At 38.5% G+C, this 19,731-nt stretch overlaps 2 protein-coding genes across 2 annotated transcripts in view; one reads left to right on the top strand and one right to left on the bottom strand.

Annotated features, from left to right (window-relative positions):
* CCDC38 (coiled-coil domain containing 38) overlaps positions 1-10,632 on the top strand; it is a 29,073-nt gene extending 18,441 nt beyond the window's left edge. Inside the window, 5 exon segments of the mRNA XM_052641205.1 lie at positions 1,016-1,167; positions 2,357-2,492; positions 6,594-6,799; positions 8,430-8,526; positions 10,522-10,632. Of these exon segments, the coding sequence (XP_052497165.1) occupies positions 1,016-1,167; positions 2,357-2,492; positions 6,594-6,799; positions 8,430-8,526; positions 10,522-10,632 (702 nt within the window).
* Positions 10,633-11,660: 1,028 nt separating this feature from the next.
* On the bottom strand, positions 11,661-19,324 carry SNRPF (small nuclear ribonucleoprotein polypeptide F). The gene is made up of 5 exons (XM_052640589.1): positions 19,230-19,324; positions 18,979-19,111; positions 16,992-17,117; positions 12,346-12,410; positions 11,661-11,789 (listed from the first exon to the last, which is right to left on the bottom strand). Exons 1-5 carry the CDS (start codon positions 19,322-19,324, stop codon positions 11,723-11,725), a joined length of 486 nt encoding a protein of 161 aa, XP_052496549.1. The 3' UTR covers positions 11,661-11,722.
* Positions 19,325-19,731: the final 407 nt, after the last annotated feature.

Here is a 19,731-nt window from a genome sequence, read left to right as displayed (position 1 = left end):
GTGAACTAATCTCACCCTAAATACAACCACAGAAACTCACAGAAAAGGAACAAAACACTTAAAAGCATTAACTGTATACTACCATACCTTATCCAAATCATCTTTGTGTGTGTGTGTGGAAAAAGCACAACTTACCATCTTAACCAGTAAGTGTATGATCCTGCAGCATTAACTATTAACACGCTGATGTAACAGACCCCTGGAACTTTTTCATCTTGCACAACGGAAACTATACATCAATTGAACAACTCCCCTATGCCTACTCCCTCTAGCCCCTAGCAACCACATTCTACTTTATATTTCTAAGAGTTAGATTACTTTACATACCTTGTAAAAGTGGAAGCAGCATTTGTCTTCTCATGAGTGGCTTATTTCATTTAGTCTCATGTCCTTATGTTCTTCGGGTTCATCCATATTGTAGCAAATGACAGGGTTTCCTTATTTTTTAAGGGTGAATAGACCACATTTTCTTTATCCATCCATCAATGCACTGATGCACATTTAGGTTGCTTCCACTTCTTGGCTACAATAAATTTGATGAACGTGGGGGTACAAATATCCAAGTCATTTTGCTATAAATTAAATTTATTTAAAGTGATATAAACTTATACTTAAAATTTTAGAAAATAGAAAATTATTAAAATGTAGGGAGAAAATGACCTTCACTTAGTCCTGTCTTTTCTCATTCTACTTCTTCTCTCATCTTGCCCTAGAAACTTACCTTTCCTTTTTTCCTGCTTTTGCCTCCTCCTCTGCTCCATCCCTCTTCTTTCTCTTTTCCTCACTCTCTTCTTCCTTTTCCCCTTCTCTAATAAACTTCATCTCCCCCCAACACCCAAAGTGTTCTCTTCGCTTCAGCCAGCTCTCACACGGAAATAGGCTGTCGTCACTCTTTGCCCATATCTCCCTTATAATCGGAACAGTATTCCTTTACCCCACTGTTTTTTCCTAGATAAGTCACATATGCACAGGTAGTACGTTAAGTGAATTAATTATATTCTTTATTATTGATTAGGAGCCAGAACTTTATTTCAAAGAACCTGAAGAGTTACTTCAAGTCCTCACAGAGCTGGAAGAGCAGAATCTTACTTTGGTACAATATTCCCAAGATGTAGATGAAAATCTTGAAGATGTAAATAAAAGAGAAAAAGTTATACAGGATAAAATGTAAGTCATAAAAAACAAGTAGACATTCTATTAACCAATTTCTAATCAGAGAAGAAGTCACTTTCATTTATGTGTGGCCCTTCCTTGTGGTCTCCCTGGATTTAGGGAAGAATTTTTATTAATAATAGTTTACACTGCAGAATGTAAAAAGTAGGAATTATATTTACACAGAATAGACTGGTTTTAGTTTTAGTCCCTAATTCTTTTCACTTGTCAAAATATTTTCCTAGCTAGCAAGAATAAAAGACAATATAGAAGGTTATAAAGAATCAAAATGTCACCTACTGCCTTACTCTTTGTTCAATGCAGTTTTACGCTGTCATCAGGCTGACCAAATCATGCTTTGGATGATAATGCTAATAAACTCATTTTCCTTGGCTGTAACTCTCAGCAAAAGTTTTTTCATGACTTAAATATTATATCATTTTATAATGTACATTATCAAAATCAGGGCTATGATAAAAGGGATTTCTGTTGGGAAGGGGGCTGGATTTGATGACTCAAAAAATTCCTTCCTACTCTAATACTCATTGTAAAAATGTGCAGAACCTTTTTAGGAAGACCCATTTGCACCAGAAGATGTCAGTCTTTTAAAATAGTTAAGTCAAACAGCATTGAACTTTGGGACATATTTAAGAACTTAAAACCATAATCTTATAGCCACCCAGTAAGCTACTGTCTTTTAATCCTGTCTCCTCACTTCCAGTCCTCAGTATTCGGTGCCCCACCATGACACTATGATATGAGGGGATGGGGCGGGTATGGTTGGGCAGGAAAAGGGTATCTATATCAGAAGCTCTAAGTAAGGAGTCAGGAGTCTCTACTTTTCCCAGTGGCTCCCCAGGTATTCTGATTATCAGTCAGGTTTGAGAACAGTGACATCCTAGGTCACCCAGCTTGGGTTTCCGATACCTCAATTCTACTGCTTTTTCTATTTGGGGGACTCAAAGTAGAGGGGTTGGAAAGTACTTCCTGATGGACACTGAAAAGCATCTGTGCATTTATTTTTCTTATCTTTAACCTGAAAAGTTGCAGGCACTTTGTCAATATCTTAAAATATAACCTTCTATTTGGCTTACTAGACATAGGATGTTGACACATGATCTAGGGAGTGCTGAAGCTCCTGACTGATGGTTTATTTCACTGAATCATAAATTACAGATAAGGATCTCTTTCTTCTTTGCAACAGAAATACCAACATAGAGTTTCTTTTGGAACACAAGGAATTGCTCAAGGCCAACTGTGTAAGAGAAGAAGAAAAAGCAGCAGAGTTGGAATTAAGGTCCAGGCTATTTAGTTTTGGAGAATATAACTCAGATGCTCAGGTAATCATTCTTTGCCTGCAGTAATTTTATTTTGGCTCATGATAATAAGACTCTGCATTCCCTGTGTCTTAAGCATTGGAATAGGAGGATTAAAGCAAACCGCAAGTCCCAGGTTGATGACAGAGGCTGAAAACCTGCTTGGAAATTACCTTGTCAATATGTAATAGCCAACATACACAGTAGATAGAAAACATTCAATTATCATTGGTACTCTCTTAAAAGGCTACCAAGTATGATGCTGAGATTTCCCCACCTATAAATATATTTGTTTTAGTCAGTATACACATGACTATACATATGAAGTAGTTCACTGCCTGTGATCGTTTTGGTATTAATTTCAAGGGCAAATAATGAAGACAGGAAGCACTGAATCAGCACTGAATGGAGTATCTTCCCAACACTGAGCTTGTAATAGGTTGTGGCCCCTTTGGGGTCTGCAGAGATCTATCACCAGAGCACCTGTGACACAGACTAGTGTGCTTACCTGTTTGCATGCAGGTCTCTCCCAGCTGGATGCAAACACTAGGGCAAAGCTTGTCTTACCCTTCTCTTCAGCTCAGTTTAGCAACCTCATAAAGCAGGTGCTCCATAAATGTTTGTTGAATGAATGATCAGGCTAGTTTTAAGACCCATAATAAACTCCAGCTAGCATTAGTTTTGGAGAAGGCAATGGCACCCCACTCCAGCACTCTTGCCTGGAAAATCCCATGGACGGAGGAGCCTGGTAGGCTGCAGTCCATGGGGTCGCAGAGTCAGACACGACTGAGCGACTTCACTTCGACTTTTCACTTTCATGCATTGGAGAAGAAAATGGCAACTCACTCCAGTATTCTTGCCTAGAGAATCCCAGGGATGGGGGAGCCTGGTGGGCTGCCGTCTATGGGGTCGCACAGAGTCGGACACGACTGAAGTGACTTAGCAGCAGCAGTAGCAGCATTGGTTTCCTTGTAAAATCTTGAATGAAATAAAAATTCAAAACTCATATATAAGACTAATATCACAATTATTGTTATGAACTTGATTTTCAAACAGGGGTAGATTTAAAGGGACTCTATCAGAAGATGACTGTGATCCCTTACCCATAAGCAGGCAGGGTTACAAAAACAAACCTGTTTATGGCTCCAGTCACAATCCACATTTCTTATGTGGTGTAACACCAAGGAAGGAAGGGATGGGGTTGTGCACTGCTAGAGCACAAAGGGTGATGATAGCTGCCTTTCAGCTCTTCAATGCTGTCTTTATACCTTAAAAAAAAACTGTGGTTCAAAAATACATAATTGACCATTTCACCATTTCAAATGTACAATTCAGTGGCATTAATTATATTTGCAATGCTGCATAATCATCACCACTATTTTAGGACTTTTCCATCATCCCAAATAGAAACTCTATACCCATTAAACAGTAATTCCCCGTTCTCCCTCCTTCCAGCTTCTGGTAACCTCTGTTCTCCTTTCTCTCTCTATAAATTTGTCTGTCTTGTTGATCAGTCACTACTCTTTTTGCGATCCCATGGACTGTAGCCTGCCAGGATCCTTTCTTTGTCCATACTTTCTTTCCCATGTAAGAATACTGGAGTGGGTTGCCATTTCCTTCTCCAGGGGATCTTCCTGACCCAGGGGGAGAAAAAAGGAGCTTTACGGCAAACAGGACTTTTTTTTTTTCATTTCATAGGTATTTCTCCAAACTTCCTAAAATCATATTTTGAATATAAATAGGGACTACAGTAAGTGTTACTGTAGGAGGAAAGAAAGGGGGCTTTATAGTAAATAGGACCATCGGAAAGCTTGTTAAACTAGATGGGAGAGACAAGCTGTTTGAAGTAAACTATTGGTAACAGATCTTGATTTGTAATTAAGTGTTCATAGCTCTGTAATGAGTCTGTGGTTTCAGGAGGGGTTTCCCATGGCTCCTGGAGCCACATCTATCTTGAGTATTATTTGTCCTTGGCTTTATGGTGATTCTCATCTTATTGAGCAGAAGCAGGAATAGGGGCAGGATTCTACCAGGAGAACGATTTACTTTGCCCAGAAGTTTATTGAGATCCTTTTATCTGCGAATGCCGGGTATAGTGGAAACACAGTGTATAGTGGAAACACAGAAAGAGAGTTTTCTTACGGTCCCGAAACATGTTACCTACAAGCTCGAACATCTCTACCAACAGTTAAAACGGCGCAGTGGCCAGGAACAGGGATCAGCAAGGTGTGGCCTAAGCCTCTGCTTAGAGTAGAATACTGGAATGACTTCCAGATGGAGAGAATGAAAACTCAAAATGTTTTGTAAGTCAGCCTGGGAAGCTGTTTGCTTATAACTTTTTTTCCCCTCTGAGAGAATGCATTCATTTATTCAGCAAACATTTATTAAGTGCATAGTTACATGCAAGGTGCTACTTTAGATATAAGTATAAACATAAGAAATAGCTCCTGCCTTCCAGATGCTTACAGTCTATAAGGGACAATAAGACATGTGTGCAAATAACTGTCAGACAGCATTATAGTGTTCAGTTCAGTTGCTCAGTCGTGTCCGACTCTCTGCGACCCCATGAATCGCAGCACGCCAGGCCTCCCTGTCCATCACCAACTCCCGGAGTTCACTCAGACTCACGTCCATCGAGCCCGTGATGCCATCCAGCCATCTCATCCTCTGTCATCCCCTTCTTCTCCTGCCCCTAATCCCTCCCAGCATCAAAGTCTTTTCCAACGAGTCATCTCTTCACATGAGGTGGCCAAAGTACTGGAGTTTCAGCTTTAGCATCATTCCTTCCAAAGAAATCCCTGGGTTGATCTCCTTCAGAATGGACTGGTTGGATCTCCTTGCAGTCCAAGGGACTCTCAAGAGTCTTCTCCAACACCACAGTTCAAAAGCATCAATTCTTCAGTGCTCAGCCTTCCTCAAAGTCCAACTCTCACATCCATACATGACTACTGGAAAAACCATAGCCTTGACTAGACGGACCTTAGTTGGCAAAGTAACGTCTCTGCTTTTGAATATACTATCTAGGTTGCTCATAACTTTTCTTCCAAGGAGTAAGAGTCTTTTAATTTCATGGCTGCAATCACCATCTGCAGTGATTCTGGAGCCCCCCAAAATAAAGTCCGACACTGTTTCCACTGTTTCCCCATCTATTTGCCATGAAGTGATGGGACCGGATGCCATGATCTTCGTTTTCTGAATGTTGAGGTTTAAGCCAACTTTTTCACTCTCCTCTTTTACTTTCATCAAGAGGCTTTTTAGTTCCTCTTCACTTTCTGCCATAAGGGTGGTGTCATATGCATATAGTTACTTTTTGCGACCCCTTGGACTGACTGTAGCCCACCAGGCTCTGTCCATGGGATTCTCCAGACAAGAATATTGGAGTGAGTTGCCATTTCCTTCTCCAGGGGATCTTCCCAACCCAGGGATTGAACCCAGGTCTCCCGCATTACAGGCAGACGCTTTAACCTCTGAGCCACCAGGGAAGCCAGTAATTACAGTAAGCACAAAAAAGGGAGTTCACATACTGTTGCTAGGAAATGCACTGGAGTGGGGAAAAAAAAAGGATTTAAATGTTTATGTAGTGTCTCCTTGAATGGCAATGATACACAAAAACATTCAAGCATCCTATTAAATTATTTTATACCTAGACTGAAATATTTTTAAAGAAATAATCCAGGGTGTTATTATAGTAATGCTCTATGTGCTGTGCTTAGTCGGTCAGTTGTGTCTGACTCTTTGCAACCCCATGGATTGCAGTCCACCAGGCTCCTCTGTTCACTGGGATTCTCCATGCAAGAGTACTAGAGAGGGCTGCCATGCCCTTCTCCAGGGGATCTTCCAGACCCAGGGATTGAACCCACGTCTCCCACACTGTGGCGAGTTTTCTCCCTGAACCAGCAGGGAAGCCTGCTCTGACTATAAATTATGACATAAATTGACTGCTGCATTTTTTTTTCACTGTTCTAATGTTGTATTAAAGTTTTTCTTTTAAAAAAAGGAAGTATTTAGTAGAACATATTAATAAAAGCCTTTTATTATAATATAGTAAAAGGGAATTTTACATTTATTGAATGAACAAGCAAATAGTAATGAGATGTTTTCTGCTCTTTCTCTTTTTAATCTCAGGAAAAACTGATAGACTCTCTTAGTAAAAAAATTAACCAAGTATACAAAGTCTGCATTGGAGATGCTGAGGTTGGAAGCCTCAACCCAGTTCAAAAGCTGGTAAAAGTAGAGACTCGCCTGGTAGAATTGAGTGATCTCATTGACTCCATTCCCAAAGAAAATGTGGAGGCAATTGAGAGGATGAAACAGAAAGAACGACGGCAAAGGTACAGTCACTGTCTTATGATATACATGTAATAAAAGACTTAAATATTAGGCAAGTCTGTTATATGGCAAGTCTCTATTATATGCCATACAGACACTGGAATCAAACTCAGACCTGCTGTCCTCATAGACCTATTATTTAGTATGGAGATATATTCATCAATATTCTTATGAAATGAATGTCATTACCAATGATAAAATGAGCACTGTGAAGGAAGAGTTCACCAGGGACAAATGACGTAAGTTTCAGATGAGCAAGGGGTCCTTCCAGTCTGAAAAAAAGTGAATTTTCAGAGTGAATATTCCCTACTTATAATATTCAAAGGATTATCATGTGGAAGGAGAATCATACTTATGGTGAAAGGGCCTAAGACTAGAATTTCCTTAATTGGAAAACTACAGGGAGATTTAATCTGTGAAGAAATTGTTCGAAAGAGCTAGATAGTGAGGGTTTTTCCTTGGTTCCTAACTGTCAACAGGTATAAGTTTCCTTACCTGTAAACTGGCAATAATGGCACTTCTCTCATACGGCTGTTGTGAGGATTGAATTAAATAATCTATGTAAAAGCACTACAGCATGCTTGGCATACAGAAAGTACTCTAATAGCAGACATTCATATTAGATGCTTTGTTAGTGCTTACCACTTTACTGGGGTGTGGGGATATTGTTCCCCCCACATAAAAACAAAGACTAGAATATATTGAGGTGATCCTGATGAGATTTTGTTGAATATGAAGCACATTTTAAAGAAATTGTGAGAAATTACTCCTTCCACAAGATGACCTTTCACTTACACTAAGAACATTTGCATTTTTTACAGTAGAAAATATACTCTAACATATAATTACGACTATTTCTAGCAGTGAGATTAATATATGAACCTAATCCCAATTATCATTTCGATCAAAAGAATTTTAGTGGATTTTCCCCCATGGTTTGGAGGCACCTAACAGAATACCTAATTTTGCATTAAAAATGTTCAGTGACTATTACATTGATAATTACATACATCCGTAAAATAGTCTCTTGGCAAGTGGTTATTCTGCAATAGGCAGTGGACTAGACAGTGTGCATATCTCATTTAATTTTATCCTCACAACAACCCTAAAGAGAACAAAGACAAATAGTATTTCTTGGCCTTAATTTGAGGATAACATTCAGAGAGATTTATTGGAAAATATATTTTTGTGGTTATCAATTGAACTATACACTTGTGACTTGTATACTTTTCTGCATGTTATACTTCAATAAAAAGGTTTAAAAAGAGGGGAAAATAACTGGAAACTATCAATAATTCAAGTGGCCATCATACAGATTAATAGTACTGAACTGTAAATGAAATGATGAGGGCTCTGTTGAGGTGCTTGTTTTGGACCAAGATCTGGGTAGATTTTGCTTCTTCCAAAACAGTGACATGCACTTTCTTCCCATTTCAACATAAACAGGGTTTGTTGTTGAAATTTCACCTGAATATTCAGAACCCACAATTATGCGGGAAGATGAAGTATTATTTTCATTTAACCTTAAAGGAGACTTAACAATATATTTAGGTAATTCTTTATCAAATAGTACTGATGTAGATCTTTTTGACTGGAATTTATAGTTAGAACAATGTCTTCCTCTTTTGACAGGTTGCGTGAAGAGAAAATGAGAGAGAAACAGAAACACCAGGAAGAAAGGCTAAAAGCTGCCCTGGAAAGAGCAGTAGCACAACCAAAGAAAAAGAAGGTCTGTGTTTCATTGTTAATATTAATAGGTCCAGCTACATCAATGTGTGAGGGCTCCTATAATGTAAAAACAAAATACCTAACTCATCTCATTTATTCAGGTTAAACTTCAGTAAGTCTGCTGATAGTTTCAACTGATCTCTCTGGTTCCTTGTTATTTTTAGAATAATTCAAACTACTGGGTCTACAGTTTTCCATTAAACTCACTTTTTGTAAAGAAAACTTCTCCCTTGCCTCTTTAGCTCCAGATACATGAAACTAGAGAAATACAAAAATAATAGTGGATTATATATAACTGAGTGTTTTACTCTTTACATTGTGAAAATAATGAGATTTATAGCTGAAGTTAAAATAATTTACCCAGAGTCACTTCAGATTTAGCAGCAGAATCTAAGCAGAAGCCAAGGTTCTTCATATTTCAAGATTACCTGTTCAATAAGAAGTTTAGGATGGGGCAGTCTCCAAGCACATGTGGTCTATTACTCACCCTGGGTATAAAGGGCCTTTTGTTTCTCTATGCCTCTCTTCCTGCTTTGAGTTTGAGTCTGAAATCATATTGCAGGGAGGCAATTTCATAGTTATCTGCAGAACTAATGTGGACACTGATTCTAACCAGTCATAGCTAACGCATATTATGCACCTCACAACCAGCCACTGAAGTACTTAAAAGCTCTGAAGTACGGTAGCTGTTAATATGTACTATGTTTAATTATTTTCATTTAAATTAGTGTTTAGTTTTTAAAAGGATCTGTACTTACCTAGTTCAACTCTGCCTATGAAGATCTGACTTGTCCTCTTCTTCCAAGAGATAATTAGCTAGTTAACACCCTGCTACATGTATAAACTATTATTTACTTAGCGCACCAAGTTAAAGTGACCAATAATGAGTTATGACCTTTGTATCCCCAATGCCTGGCACACAATGGACAGTCAATAAATGCTTACTGAGTTAACAGACTAAAAATGAGAATGCAAACTGAATCTGGAGGAAAACTGAAAAAAAAAAAGCTAAGTCAACAATATATGAAGACCTCTGAAAGAGGTTTTTACTCAGAACACTTCACTGCTGGCAATGTTCTCAGGCAGAAATTAATAACCAAGGTTATCAAAGGAGATTGGTGCAGGGTGGGGAGGTAAGGGAATCTGACATTAGAAAAGGAATTCAAGGATTCTGGTCCTCCAAGGACATTTTTGTTGTTATAATGAAGGAGAGGACTGCCAGTGCTATTTAGTTCCTGGGAGCCAGGAATGTCAAATATACTGCGATGCAGGGATGGTCACACACACGGTTGGTGCCTCGTTTGAGACACAATGGAGATGTCCCATCAAATTTCACGTCCAACAGAATAGTTTTTTATCCTTTTAACTGACACAAATTCAGATATAAAGACAAAACAAAAATAAATAAACAAAAGGGAGAGAAAAGATTCAAAGAGAAAAATTAGTATGACCTAAGTTGAGTATATGCCCCAGAGAGAATAAATAGGTATGATTCAGGGTGTTCCTAAGCCTCTCCTGGTTGGAACACCTCCAAAAGCCAACAGGATTGTGAGTGCTCAAGAAGATAATACGTGGTTTTCTCAAGTTATTGTTTAACAGGATTTTAAATGCTGGTTAACTGTTGCTCAGAGGAAAGTATCACTTCTAACCAGAGAAACTAGCTACTCCTCCTACTGGTGGTGACTGAGAAATGAAGTGTTGGCCTCAAACATGGCTTACCATATCTGAAACACAAGCTATTTGATGACTTTATCTACACCCTCCCATTTCCCCATAACACCTAATTGCTCTGTCTTCTGCATACCATGGTACTCCATTTACTACTTAACTCTGCCTGCATTTGGACATCCATTAGTCATCAATCTCTTTGTAACTGGATTATTTTAAACTATATTATTCTTTGGGAAAATCAAGTTAATAATTAGTATTCTGGGGTTATACTTCAATAGATAATGGTTACATGAAAAATATTGTTTTTTTTCTTTTGTTTCAGCAGGGAAGACAACTTATCTACCGTTCAAAACCTCCATCTGGTAACAAACATGAACTACTTTTAGTCAAGGATACAAGAACAAAATCCCTGGAGGAAGAGTATTTTTTCACTTGAACAGGAGCAGTAAGACATTTATTACCAGAATGCCTTAGGCATATTCTGTAGATTTTGCTTTTCAGTCATGGCAATATTCTGCCACACATACAGGCCTAACCAATTTCAGAAGACAGGCCCTTATTCTAAAAGACCGTTATGATTGGAAATGAGAATTACATTATTTTGTTGAAGACTTTTATTATCCATATCCTAACCATTATTGTATACAGCTAAACATTTATACCTTCTGTTGTCCCAGCTGGGGATACACATCCACAGCTACTTTGTTAACGTAACTATATGGCGAATGACCATTTAAGAACAATAATGGCATTCTGACAATATGAGACTTTAAGTAATTTTTTTCAACTGATCCACAGGAAAGTTCATAATATACATTTTATCACCATGAAGTATACATTTTAACAATGTACAACTCTAAAATACTGATCTTGAGGAGTTTAAAACTTAAAACCACTAGATTATGTGGTCTGAACATAACCAACCTTGAGACTGATTTCTAATTCATATTAAGGTGTTCTGTGCAGAAAACTTAATTCTCTTATGTGAACAAACCATATGCCTTTAGCCTACATTTGATTTCACAATTTCTGTTGTGTTCTATACTCAAAACTATTTTAATTTTCAGGTGGTGTTTCAATTTTAGCTGTAATGTATATATCATTTAGCTTATGCTGATATAGTGTTAACGTGTAATTTATTGACTACTGAGTAAAATAACACAATCTATATGAATTCTAAGAAAATATTTAACTTTATGTATGTCTAAAGTGGCTCAAAAATAACTTTAAAGGGTCTCGGTTAATATACAATTTCAAGGGCTGAAATTCACTTTCACAAACATTTATAAAGCATATAAATAAATTTCTCTCATAGGAAAAAAATACAGCATTGGGTTTACATGAAAACAAACTTGAATAAAGTTGGGTGGCTTTTAAAGCATTAGTTCTGTCAATAATCTTTGAACTGTTTCATCTGAATATGCAAGTAAGTATCTGAATATGAATAGCCGCTCACAGTCAGACTGAAAACCAAACAGATTTTTATTGTCTACAAATATATATAAAAAAATTCCCCCCAAAAGATGCTATTCTCTCATTTCCCCATCTTCTTCTTCTTCTTCAACACCCCTGATATAAAGCACATTATTACACCTGTAAACAGAAAGACACCATTTTGTTGTTTCAACAAGAAACCATGTAAGATCTCAATTATTACTAATACTAGATTTTTTTCATTACAAAAATATTAATGCTAAAATTACAACACATTTCTCTTTTAAAAATATTTACCTTTGGTTGTTATAGAGCACATGGTACTATTTTTTTACAATGTGGTTGTTAAAATGACTAGAATTTAGAGGTGTGAACCTAGTTCTAGAATGTAAGTATAATACAAATACCTAACAGCAGACAGACCCACCCAAAAATCAAGTTCTTGCAACGAAAACCACTGAAAAAGGCACAGTTAAGAGCTACAAAGTTTAATAGCCACACTAGGATAACCTTAAAGTGAACAGCTCCAAAGTATTTAAATCTGCTTTGACAAGTTTAACAATTTCAAGACTCTTGAAGTCTAGTTGTAGCATATTATTCTAAATTAATAGTAGTTAGAAAAAAAATAAGCCTGAGACTAAGGCACCCAGTTTATTTAAACATGTATTTCTAATGCTCATCACCAACTCCTTATATATACTACTGACATTGTTACCTTATTAAAACTTCACCCAGATGTCCAGACAATGCTCCATCTATGTATTCTTCTGTGTTTGCAAGCTTTAAATAAGAAGAAAATGTATTATCATACCAGATGAAAATAGTATTATATACCTAATACTGGTGAGAGAACTTATTAATTGAGACCTTTCTGTACCAATGATGTACATTTATCTACAATAATTAGATTAGCTTTCCAATACTACTGTAGTCCTTTTTGGTTTCATGTCAAACATTAAGTTAACATCGATGGATGTAGAACTAATAATAAAGCTTGTTGCAACACAATTTTAAAAATCTCTCAGTAATGTATATTTCTATTAAACATTAACATGTCAAGAAGTCTCCAATTTATGAATAAGCCTGAATAATTCTAAAGAACTAGACAGTAACTTTTCTTGGAGTAACAACATTGTATCAATCATACTGAGGAACCCAATGGGTATAAAAGCTATGATTAAAATGCCAAATACTCTTATATTATTCGACAACCAAACTAAAAAACTGAATAAGGATTTTTTTTTAATATGTGCTAACAAACAGGAAAAAAAAAGTTCTTAAGAAGAGGTTAAATAATTAAGAGTGACCTTTATGGTTACTTTAGAGAACTCTATTATTTCTAACTTTACATCAAAATGTTTAGCTTTCCTTCTACATATAGTTAATAAACTTTACTTGTGAATTAAAAAAAAATCACAATCAGTGCTACTGGGACTCAGAAAAGAAATGAAGAGGAAAGGAAACAGGCAAATTTCGATCATTAACTAGGTACGTGGGCAAAGGGAAAGAAAAACAGGGCTTAGAAAGGATATTAGATAAAGCAGTTAAAACATGTTAATGAATTAATAATGCTACTGGATACTATTCCTTCTCCTAGACAACAAAAATAACCTCAAAGAGGATATGGTTTTGCCTGAAATTACTGCTGACACTTAGTTTTCTATGCAAAAGATCAACCAGCTTTTCTTTTAAGTGATTATTTCCAGCAGATGTTCACCAACATTAACTACCTTCTAAATATACAATGATGCTTCAAAGGCCTTCTACCACATTTTTTTTTAAGTTGAACTATAGCTGATTTACATTACTGTGCTAGTTTTGAGTGTACAGCAAGATGATTCAGTTACATTTTTCAGATTCTTTTCCATTATAGGTTACTACAAGATACAGGGTAGTTTTAGTTCCCTGTGCTATACATGAAATCCTTGTTTATCTATTTTACATATAGTAGTGTGTATCTGTTAATCCCAAATTTCCAATTTATCCCTCTTCATCCTTCCCTTTAGTAACCAAAGGTTTGTTTTCCATGTCTCTGAGTCTGTTATGTAAACATGTTCATTTGTATCATTTTTTTAGATTCTGCATTTTCCTCTTTAAGACTTAACCCTGGGGTGCATGTATCTTTTTGAATTAGTTTTCTCTGGATATATATGCCCAGGAGTGGGATTACTGGATCATATGGTAACTCTATATTTTAGCTTAAGGACCCTCCATACTATTCTCTATAGAGGATGTACCAATTTACATCCTGACCAACAGTGTAGGAAGCTTCCCTTTTCTCTACACCCTCTCCAGTATTTATCATTTGTAGACTTTTAAATGATGGCCATTCTGACCGGTGTGAGGTGATACCTCATTGTAGTTCTGATTTGCATTTCTCTAATAATTAGTGATGCTGAGCATCTTTTCATGTGCCTGTTAGCCATCTGTATGTTTTCTCTGGAGAAATGTCTAGGTATTCTGCCCATTTTTTTTTTTTTTATATTGAGCTGTATGAGCTGTTTGTATATTATCACATTTTAATTAAATCCAAAAGTCTTATTATCACTTAAAAGGCGTTCCATGACTACCACTCCAACTTCTTATTAACTCACTCTGCCCTGGCCTTCTTGCCAAGCCTAGAACAGAAAAAGCATGTTTCTGTCACACAGCCTTTGCAATTTGCTGTTCCCTCAAATGGGGATGCTCTTTCCCAGAAAGGGCTTCCTTGATAGCTCAGTTGGGAAAGAATCCACCTGCAATGCAGGAGATCTCGGTTCGATTCCTCAATCAGGAAGATCTGCTGGAGAAAGAACAGGCTACCCACTACAGTATTCTTGAGCTTCCCTTGTGGCTCAGCTGGTAAAGAATCCGCCTGCAATGTGGGAAACCTGGGTTTGATACCTGGGTTGGGAAGATCCCCTGGAGAAGGGAAAGGCCACCCACTCCAGTATCTTGGCTAAGAGAATTCCATGGGCTATAGTCCACAGGGTCACGACACGACTGAGCGATTTTCACTTCCACCAGATATTCTTCACCCTTCTAATACTGTACACTCTTGTCACTCTATTCCATTTCTGCCTTCCTTTTCTTCAAAGCATCTACCATTACCTGATATCACACTACATAACCATCTTCCATCACTAAAGCATAAACTTCTTAAGGAGAGCAACTTTTGTTTTGTTCACTGGTATAGTCTGTGCCAGTGAACAAACTCAAAAAAGCATCACCAATGTGGTTAGTTACTCAGAGATACATTTTATAACTCTTGCTGGTTCACTAGAAAGCTACATTACTTGTAAAACCAAATATTTGGTGGGTATTTTTTTATTCCTTTCTTTTAATGAGATATCATTCTTATACCATAAAATTCTCTTCAAGTGTACAAGTCAGTGATTTTTAGTATATTTACAAACTTTTGTAATTAATCACCACTATGTCTGGAACATTTTTAGCACAATGGGTATAGTCTTCAAATTTTTCTATAGCTCTGGTAAACGATTACTGCTTAGGTAATTTTCCAGGAACTTTGGGCACCTGAGCATGGTCTGTTCAGGTGGTAAACTCTAAATTAAAGAAAATCGCAGCTTTGAGCCTATCAGTGCTCCTATTAGTGAAAGTGAAGTTGCTCAGTCGTTCCCGACTCTTTGCGACCCCATGGATAGTAGCCTGCACCAAGCTCCTCTATCCATGGGATTTTCAAGGCAAGAGTACTGGAGTGGGTTGCCATTTCCTTAATTCACCTAAAAACATAACCAGTATAGAATACACGGAGTCATGATTGGATTGACCACTTATCTAGGTTCCCTTTAAAATTCATTCATCAGTCATTAATCAGTCACATAAATACCTGTGCTTCAGGAAAACATAACCTCAAATATTTTCTTCAAAAAAGTGGCTGGAAACTACCAGAATTAAGCAACAAAAATTTAAAAATGGCCAAAGGACATGAATGGGCATTTTCTTCAAGATATGTAAATAACCAGTAAGCACATAAATAGGTCTCAACATCACTGCTCATTAAGGAGATGCAAATCAAAGCAATGAGATACTACTTCACATTATTAGGATGACTATTATTCTAAATACAGAAAACAAGTGTTGGTGAGGATATTAAGAAATTGGATCCCTCATACACTGCTGGTGGAATGTAAAATGGTACAGCTGCTATAGAAAACAGTCTGGCAGTTCCTCAAAAAATTAAAGAATTACCATATGATCCAGAAATTCCACTTCTGGATATAAGACCCAAAAAGACTGAAAGTATAGATTCTTAACTGATACATGTGCACCTATGTTCACTGCATTATTCACAAATAGTCAAAAGGTGGAAACAATTCAAATATTCAACAACAGAAGAATGAGTAAAATGAGGTATATACAGTCAACCCTTGAACAATACAGGTTTGAACTGCAAGGACAAGTTGATGCAGAACCACGATATGGAGAACCAACTATGGACTCCAAGCATCTGTGGAATTCAGTATACCAGGCAGGTCCTGGAACCAATGCCCCAAGGATACTAAGGGACTGCTACACACAATGGAACATTACTTCAACCATGAAAAGGGATGAAATTCTGATACATGCTACAACATGGATGGACCCTAGAAACACCATGCTGAATGAAATAAGCCAGATACAAAAGGACAAATATTGTAAGATTCCACTTATATGAAGTACCTCTAATAAAGACAAAAAGAATAATGTTTACCAGGAAGCAGAGGGAATGGGAAGTTCTTGTTTGATGGGCATAGAGTTTCACTTTGGGATGATGAAAAAGCTCTTGAAATGGATAATGGTGAGGGATGCACAAAAGTGTGAATGTAGTTAATGCTGCTGAGTTGCACACTTGAAAATGATTAAAATGGTAAATTTTACATTATACATTTTTTAATCACAATTAACCACAAAGTATAAAACCTGGCTGAAACATTTACAGTAGCCAATTTAACAGACACATAGTCAGTTCATCAATTCCTTTAGTCGGTCTGTTTTCTCCCTCAAGAATTGCTTTTATCAAATTACTTTGATGTTATACATTTAGCATTCATCAAAAGGCTTCAATTGAAAAGTTTCTCTCAGAACTAAGTGCTACAAAAATTTGTGCTTTTTCTATACACTCTAGTGTATTTGTCTTATGGCACTGTGAACCAAATGTCTGAGCTCTTACTTGTAAACACTACGAGTGAAACCTGTGCCCAATCTCACACACAGTGATCACAGTTACAGCATCCTCCCTGGCCTTGACTTTATTCCTGAATTTTGCTTTATGTTTGTCAGTTATATTAATTATATCTTTGTAAGTCACACTAAACCTCTGAGGAGTCAGGGGAAGAAAAATAAATACAACTTAATGATCTTTTTAACTCTTCAGCTCACCTGCATGTTCATATAGCCATCTACAGACACCAGGTAGCCTTTGTACTCCATTCCCCATTTAAGCTTCACCATTACTGGCTTTCCTGTTAATCCGTTGAGGAAAGGCTTGGGGTTGAGGGGCAAACTCTGCATAAAGAACAACAACAAAAAGAACCCAATTTGATTAATTCTCTTCTTTATTAAACCACCAATACTTTATGGTGTCCAAATGAAGCACATTCTTGATTTCCTCTTACTTTATTACATAATTTTCACTTTTGTTGAAGAGCTTCAGAGAAATTAAAATACCTAGTCAGCCAATTTCACCTTCAACCCATTAAAACTTATAGAAGTATTCACTGTTGACTTAAGAAACACTGAATATCTAATATACATCACTCACTGTTCCAAGGACACAAAGAAACAAAGGTAAAGGCAAAAAAGGAAAAGGAAAAGGAAAAAGAGCAGATGACAGTTCCTGTTCTCATGAAGCCCACAGTGGGAGGGTCAAAACATACAAACAATTATTTTGCAACGTAGCAAGAGGATATATGCTGCGTACAAGGATACCAAACAATCTCGGGTTAAAAGCAAAGGGAGGATGGCCTGAAATAAGTAGTGCCTTTGTTTTAAAGGATGAGAGGTATTTCCAGAGGGAAAAGGGCTGATCTAGGCAGGCTGGGCTACCTATGTAAAAGGAGGGAATAGTGAATCAACAAGGTGCTCTCTGGGACATAGGAGTTAGTTCTGTGTGAGGCCACAGAAGGAGGCAGGCGGCAGATCATGCTCCACAGCTTTTCACTTCGAATTCCAGGAGCTGGGATTGGCTCTTTGACTTGCAGTGTCTCCTACATATGGGCAATCCCTAAACTTGTTTATTCAGCAAACCAATAGTATCTCCAGTCAACTCAGACTTTATTTCCTTTCCTCATCTGCTCACTCATCAGCTCAAAGGAGGAAAAGAACCAAGAAACCTGGCTACTGAACTCCTCTAGAATAAACATATTCGGAGTGATCTCCGGTGGGTCTCCAATTTTCACTCTTGTCTTTTTCCAACTTACCAGCCGCAAGGCAAGTATTACTTTTATCTTATCTCTGCTTCAAATGCTTCAATGGCTTCCCAATGCACTTGGGAGTAGAATCCAGAAGGCCTAAGAAGTCTTGCCCGACCCTATTATCTCAGATCCTCTATCCTTGCGAGCGGCTGTAGCCCGCTCTCAATTCTTTCAACTGGTCAGGTTTTCCTTTCGGCCTTAGAGCCTGTGCTCCTGATCCCTGAGCTGGGCGTTGATACACTTCTTCCTGCTCTTTAAGGAGCTGTATTCTCATAACGCTTAGGTTTCATATTAAATCCCTCCTCCAAGAGATGCACACCGTAACCACCCTTCTAACGTACCTTCACAGTACCCTGTATGCGCCCTTCTCAGCACTTAACATTACTTGAGAGTACACATTTATCGTTATTTGATTAATGTCTTTCTCCCATACCGACAGAGTTAACCTAGAGCACGGTCCGCATCAATACTTTTCACCCTACATTCCAAGCACCTAGAACTTTACCTGGTCCAGGCCGTGGCAGGTAGCAGGCGCTCAGTAAACATTTGCTAAATGAACAAATTTACTTGAGAATACTCAAAGGCTGGGCTCAGTATTCCAAAGGGCTGTGGGGCCTCCCAACATCACTGGACGAAAACAGGATTTTGGAGTGTGTAAAGTGGAACGTGAAAAGTCGCTTTGTCTTTACCCCAACCCCGGGCCCTAGGCAGCAAGAACACCTCAGGCTCGGGTTCAAACCAAGAGGAAGGAGGCAGGAGCACTCCTAGGGAGGGAAAGACAGAGCTTCGGAAGGAGGGAGGGCGCCTCAGACAACCAGGGCGGGGAGAAAGGGGCCGGCCACCGGGCCCGCGGCGCCTCACGCGGATGAATGAGAAACGCGCGAAACAACCACGAGGCCCGGCGAGCCTCGCTCTCTCTCACGCGCAACTCTGGTCGTTCTCTTTCTCCTTACCATCGCGACTACTGCTGCGGGAGTGGGGAAATGCTGCAGGATACTCGCCGCCGACGCAACTCTCGTGCGACCCTCGGGACTGAAGTAACCACACAGGCCTTTAAGAGAAATGGCCGCCAAATAACAGTATGACCTTTCACCTCAGACTACCGCTCTTCTGGCGTCTGTGATTGGACTCAAAGAGATGCGTGCTGATTGGAGGAAGTAGCTGGCCGGTCTCCTGGCAACCACAGGCGCCAACGGGTGCGTACCTTCCTGGTAGCGCGCTGCCATTGGAAAACGAGCTACTTTCCTCTGCCGGAAGAATGAGTACCTGCGACGCAGCCATAGGCAGTGAGATGCTCATCTTCCTCAAGGGTTTGTTGCGTACCTTGTAGAGGGATCGTGATTTCTCGGCAGCTTGGCTAGTGGGAGTTTCCTTGGTGGCTCAGACGGTAAAGAGCCTTCCTGCAGTGCGGAAGATCCTGGTTCCATCCCCGGTTTGGGAAGATCCTCTGCAGAAGGAAATGGCAACCCACTCCAGTATTCTTGCTTGGAAAATCCCATGGACGAAGCAGCCTGGCGGGCTACAGTCCATGGGGTAGCAAAGAGTCTGACACGACTGAGCGACTTCACTTTCTACTTTCTACTTCTAGCTAGTGGGGGTTTCCTTAGTCCTTGTACACTTGGGAGAACGAGTTTGGGTCTCTGGAGTTAGAAGCAAGACTGGATAGACTTAAGGGAGCTGAAACTCACAGAAGAAGATCAAGTACA

The sequence above is a fragment of the Budorcas taxicolor genome, chromosome 5, assembly GCF_023091745.1.
Source record: "Budorcas taxicolor isolate Tak-1 chromosome 5, Takin1.1, whole genome shotgun sequence".
Taxonomy (NCBI): domain Eukaryota; kingdom Metazoa; phylum Chordata; class Mammalia; order Artiodactyla; family Bovidae; genus Budorcas; species Budorcas taxicolor.
This window is presented reverse-complemented; position numbering and strand designations above follow the sequence as displayed.